We start from the raw sequence: 6,520 nt of genomic DNA, 5'->3' as shown, positions 1-6,520 counted from the left end.
TAGTTATATTATGTTCAATTTAAAACTTAACATCTGTTAACTCATTCTATTTAACAGAAGTTTTTAGGTGAGTTGAGTGATAGAATCTATTACTTTATAGAAATATATGTTTCTTTTCCATATCACTTACGTACGTACTACGTTACGTTTACTATAAATCATTCTTTAATTACAGTATTAATAAAAATCCGCATCTCTTAGTCTACACGTTACGGTTATAGGTAATTGTAAGTAGGTAGTGCAATAACGTCACGTGCTGTGTTGATCAACTTGTGACCAACTTTATGAAACTGATGTTCCGTAAGCACGGTTACAGGTTCGATTCCTGTTGTAGACATTTTCTTTGTAATTTTATTGAGTATAAAACTATTTTATTTATACTTTACTTTCACATGTACTTATGTTTGTATGTAACCGCGTTCTTCAGATTTGATTTAGTACGATAAATTTCAGTCATTTCACAACAATTCGTTTCGATATTTTCTTTAAATAAGTACTTTGTATAATATTTACTTATGTCACAAGTTAGTGTATGTAGTACATGGGATAAGGTAAAGTTTAGAGATGCCTTAATAGAAAAGAAGAATAAGTCAGTACTGATAGACCGGGAGATACTGACACAAAATTTCGAGTCATTTGTAACAGGATGGCGGTTTTACAGGGGTCTTAGTACGCAATGACAAAAAGAAAAACGATGGTGTGAACGCTGGTACCGGCGGCTTAGTCGCGTGGGCGTTAGTCGAACTCGTCGGAAAAATAGCGAAAGTCAAACGATTTGTAACACAAAAATTTTAGAATTTACCGATAGCCCATAAAAAAAGAAGTAGGCGGTAGTGTCATGCCATACTTTTCCGGTGTGACTTACAGCCCGCCATACCGACGCGAATGTGTTGATTTAAATAAAACAATTATTCAACCATTTGTATCAGGCTAACTTTTGCACAGGTAACCATCGTCGTGCAGCCATTTACGAAAATCGCCATGCCATACTTTTCGGACGATTCCAAATGGTCGCCATACCGCCGAAAATCTGCAAAAAATTTTTATTTCGCCAAACTTTTTGTACCAGTATTGCATTTGGATTTTTGGAGAGTATTTGATAAAATGTGACCATTATTATATTTGCCATACTTCTAGTAGGGGGAAAAAGTGCTGTCATACTTGAAAAATTAATTTAGTATTAATTTATATAAGTGAAGATTTCCAACACCTAGATCTTTGAAATTTTGTATTTATATTCGTTGATCCTCAAACTTACAGGAAAAATAAGTGCCATACTGTTACAAATCGTTTGACTTTCGCTATTTTCCGACGAGTTCGACTAACGCCCACGCGACTAAGCTGCCGGCACCAGCGTTCACACCATCGTTTTTCTTTTTGTCATTGCGTACTAAGACCCCTGTAGAACCGTCATCCTGTTACAAATGACTCGAAATTTTGTGTCAGTATCTCCCGGTCTATGAATATGAACTCATCTATAAATTCAAACTGACCTAATAACGAGACCATGAAGAGCAATGCAAATAAAGTTAGTCTCATTTTTAACGTATTACCTTAGTTTTTAGAAAAAAACTAAGGAAAAAAGATCTCGTTTTTAACAGAAGTTAACCTATTGAGCCCCGAGCGGCCCGATCTGACCACGACACATTAGATTTTCTACCTAGGTATTGTGTCTGTGATTCCGGGGGCTGAGTTAATTTAATTTTTTCGATGTGTGTGCATTAGTATGCCGTTTTAATAAGTTTTATTAAGATCGAACGTTGTGTCGTTAGCCTATCTACAACTTTTTAATTATAATATTATTGATATGTTGTGTAAAATATCTTTATTTAGTGCTTGAATCCGTGCACTATTTTTATTATTTATCTATTTATTTCTTGACCGACATTGACACTGACAGATCAACAGATGACAATTTCCTTCATTCGTAACACTGTCAACCGTGCAATGTGTTGTCCATGTGATTTTTAATAAAATTTATTAAAAATGATTGTTGAGAAGAAAAAGAAGCGTGTATCAAAAAAGAATAAAGCAGCGTGGCGTAAACATAGTGATATCCGCGATGTAGAAGATTTCTTAGAGGATCAGAGATTGGAAGAAAGATTGGGGTAAGGTTATGTTGTGATTTTAAATAATTATTATTTTAATAATATTACGTTTATATTTTTAATTATAAGTATTAAGTAAAATAAACTATCAGGTAATTATTCAAACTACATGATTCTATCAAATTAACTGATATTCAACCCTCTTGAACTAACAAATTACTGACTATTCTACAATATGTGTTTACAATTTTAGGCGTTTTGATACAAAAAAAGATGAAGAGATATTTATGCTGGATACTGTCGGCGAAGGAAAGGAAGAGGAAAAACCAGACGTTAAGCCGTTATCTGCTAAGGAGCAAAAGAGAGCTAAACTGAATGAAACTCCCAGATGTTTTCAAATACTACTCCCATCTTCTAAGGTAAGGTTTTTGTTTCTTTGAATAAAGGAAATAAAGTCATGAAATTTCTATTATACTTATTATTAAATTAATTTAAAAACATAAGCACTGCTTCTGTTGTGTTGAACAGCTAGATGAAAAATAATCATCATAATGGTGTTCAAACCTAATTTGACCTGGATCTGAGAGAAGTTTACACAATCATATAGTTAGATAAATAATTACATGTCACTATGTATGTTTATAGATTTTAACTTTTCCTTTTTACATCTTTTCAGGTAGAGGATCCTAACAAGAAAAGGAATACTGTGAAAGCAACAGGATCTAAGCCGTCAGATTTATCAAAACTAACAACAAATAGGAAAATTCAAAAGGGTGTGTTGCAGAAACAGATTGAACTGACAAAGAAAAACATTAGGACTGCAAGGGAAAAGAAGAGAAAGGCTAAAACTATCAGACAAACGTTTGATAAGAACTTGTGGAGTACTTCGGATTGTAAGTATATTTTAATATTAAACTACCTAGTTCAAAGAAAAACGGGCATAGTTCCCATTCCCGTGGGATTTTCAAGATAAATCCTATGTGTTAATCCAAGATACCCTCTATATGTGTGCTAAATTTCATTGTAAGTAATCGGTTTAGTAGTATTGGCGTGAAAGGGTAACAAATAAACACACACATACACATCCATCCTCAAAAACTTTCCTATTTATAATATTAGTTGAAATTTTCTGTTTAAACACGGTAAGATTTCAGATTTATACCATTTTGGATTACATCTATTTTTATTAGCTTCACCTACCTATATGTTTGTATGTAACGGACTCAAATTTACCAAGGATCGTAGACAATACATCAATTTTATAAGATTTTGCATGGTTTTCTTTTTTTTTTACTATATTTGTAAATTATTTTACAGTAGAAGCAAAAGGCATACCAGCTTCCCTTTGTGAAGAGTTCATATCACCAGAGGCGCAACTGCACAATGTTCACACAACACAGCGCTTCAGGGCGAAGCCCCCGCTGCCGAAGACAGTAGTGTCGAGAGTGGCTGTGGAGCCCCCGCACCCAGGCGTCAGTTATAACCCATCATTCCAGGTTTGTTTTCAATCGAATATATAAAAATCTCGTGTCACAGTTTTCGTTGCCATACTCCTCCGAAACAGCTGGACCAATTCTCATGAAATTTTCTGTGCATATCGGGTAAGTCTAATCGGCCAACATGTATTTTTCATATGTAGGTACCACGGGCGAACCCGGGGCGGACTGCCAGTATTAAGTATTATAAAAACATGTGTAACTAATTTTTTTTATGATTCTTAAATGAATGTAATGTCTATGTGATTATGCGTTCGTATATTCTCTATGTAATTTTAGTCATTGCAAAAGTCGCTCCTATTTATGTTTTCATTTTTGATAGAAATAGTATATTTTTCAAAAATTTAAAAAAATATTGATGTTTTTCACGATGATTTGACATCTTTTCTTTACAAACAATGAAAATAACATAACGTCAGTTCTCATCTTGTACAATCTTTAAGTTGGTAATATTTGTCTTCAGGAACATCAAGATTTACTGCAGCAAGTTGTGCAGCATGAGGAGAAAATGATGAAGAAGGAAGCTCATCTCTTACGTGTCACCAATAAGATGTTCAGAAAGATAACACCACAGTCTAAACATGTATGTACATTATTAGAAGTAATTATAAAAGAGTTACATTAGTAAGACACTTTCTATGTTTGAAATGGAATTTGTATTTATGAATCTCCAGCGTTGTCACAGGAAAACCCACATGGTTTCCGGTCCTGTATGATTTATGGGATAAAACCTATCCTATGTTTTTTCTAAAGTCTCTAGCTGTCAGCAACATCTGTGTATCAAATTTCATCCAAATCGGTTCAGTAGTTGAGGCATGAAGAATGTACAGACAGACCAATCAACATTCAGAGTTACTATCACATTAGAAAGCTATAGCAGAATTTTTGTAAAAATAAAGTATCTATAGTTCATTCGGTTCAATTTCATCTATGGTAATATGTAAATTCTTACATAGTGCTTTTTTCCAATATTTCATAAAAATATGAAGCATTAATCTATATTGAAAAAGTTTATGTTTATTTATATTATATTGTGTATATAGGTAAAAGTCTATCTTCAATATTTAAATCTACCCTCCCTATTTTCTATTTTCGTTTTAATTCTTTCCAGAATCAATGGATAGAAGAAATGAGCGTGGGTCTACCACAACCGCACAAGCCACAGACAGACGAACATTCAGACAGCGATGGGGAATACAGAGCTATCAACCCGCCCGTACAGAACAAGAAGAAAGACCATAAAGCCAGGAGGAGACAGAGGGAGATGATCGAGGAAAAGGAGAGGAGGAAACGGGAGAAGATCGATAAGAAGAAGATCACGGATCTTTACAAGTGAGTGACTTATTTTTAATTTTTATTTTTATTTAGTTGTCTTTGTATATCCGTAAAATTGTAAATTAATTTTTGAATCTGCTATTTGATTGAATGACTAGGTACTTTATAAATATTATAACAATGTAATAGAAGTACAGGGTGTAATTTTAACAGATTTTAGTAGGTTTGATTCCCGGTTGTGAATAACGAATTTTCGTAAATGCAATTTAGAGCCTCTTAGAAAGTACTGGAATGTGTTCTTTGAGTAAATTTTATATATTCAGGATTTAGAGAGGTACGGCGAAAGACGCGGGTTCTAATTCGGTTTTGAAAAATTTTCACAATAAATCTTAGGTACTAAAAATAATTATTGTACCATAAGATTTCAAAATAAAGCAATACTGAAATACGTTATAACTTAAAAACAACGTTAAAACATAATCTTAATATAATTCCAGGTTACGCAAATTGCAAGCGTCCATTACTAAAAAAGAGAAGCGTCTCGAAGAAGAGAAGAAGAAGAAAGAGTGCAAAAAGAAGGAGTTAGAAGAAACAGCATTACCAGCACTCAATGCGCACAAGACGCCGAAGAGGGAACCAGACTTCGTGCCGCCGGAGGAGTTGTCTGGCGATTTGAGGACGCTATCCGCTAGCAGTGAGTTTTTTAATTATCTATATTCTATAGTAATATTATAAAGCTGAAGAGTTTGTTTGTTTGAACGCGCTAATCTCAGGATCTACTTATCCGATTTGAAAAATTCTTTCGGTTTTAGATAGCCTAATTATCGAGGAAAGCTTATAGGCTATATACTAAGACCAACAGGAGCGGAGCACTGCGGGTAAAACCGCAGGGCACAGCTAGTGTAAAATAATTTGAGGTTACAGGTTTTTTTTCGTATTTTGAACTTGAAAGAACTTGATTTTTATTTTTTACGTTTTTTGTTATGTGCGTAATAAAAGTCCTGAGTTTTCTTGTAGTTTAAAAACTGAATACGGAAACAATGCATAATGCTGTTCAGTAGTATTTGTTAAGGAAATGGATTGAAAATTATTAATATTGTAAAGTTTATACCTTGTAGGTTATTGGGAAAACGTAACTTTATGAATGTCCATTATCCCTGTTTCCTATAAAGCCAAAATTCAAAGATTCACTGAATTAAAAGACCTTCCCTTTATGGTCAATATTTTTCACAACAATTTTCACAAAATAACCCCTTTTCCAGAAAACCTTCTCCGTGAACGTTTCGAGTCGCTCCAAAGGCGCGGAGTACTTGCGGCTTCCAGGGTCATGATGAAGAAAAAACGTAGGGTCAAGAGCTACTTCAAAGCCGGGCATAAGGTCACCGACCAGGATGTCGAGAAATATATGAATAATATCGACAAAAAGAACAAAATCACTGTGTCTAAGTAGTGAATAAATTTTTGAATGAAGTGCGTTTTTTATTTTGTATTTATTGACCTTTGTGAAATGAGTGATATCTATCTCTAAAATCGCATGATAATTAAATTAGGTAACGTAGTACGAAAGCATAGGCATAGGCGTTTAAATTGTTGTTTCGTAAATAATAAGTATAGTTATTAAGCTATTGCATAGCTTCTATAGCGGGCCTTGAGCGCGGGGACCGAATCGGGAAATTCCGTAACGAAAAAACCTCACGCTCC

The 6,520-nt window shown here is 34.0% G+C and overlaps 1 protein-coding gene across 1 annotated transcript; it reads left to right on the top strand.

Annotated features, from left to right (window-relative positions):
* Nucleotides 1–1,910: 1,910 nt before the first annotated feature.
* LOC123700759 (ribosome biogenesis protein NOP53) lies at nt 1,911–6,289 on the top strand. Its single transcript, XM_045648080.1, has 8 exons — nt 1,911–2,108; nt 2,302–2,467; nt 2,725–2,941; nt 3,366–3,544; nt 4,008–4,127; nt 4,656–4,876; nt 5,317–5,513; nt 6,082–6,289. Exons 1-8 carry the CDS (start codon nt 1,987–1,989, stop codon nt 6,267–6,269), a joined length of 1,410 nt encoding a protein of 469 aa, XP_045504036.1. The 5' UTR covers nt 1,911–1,986; the 3' UTR covers nt 6,270–6,289.
* Nucleotides 6,290–6,520: the final 231 nt, after the last annotated feature.

The sequence above is a fragment of the Colias croceus genome, chromosome 20 (genome assembly GCF_905220415.1).
Source record: "Colias croceus chromosome 20, ilColCroc2.1".
Taxonomy (NCBI): Eukaryota; Metazoa; Arthropoda; class Insecta; order Lepidoptera; family Pieridae; genus Colias; species Colias croceus.
Note: the sequence above shows the minus strand (reverse complement) of the source record. Positions and strands in the feature narration are given on the sequence as shown.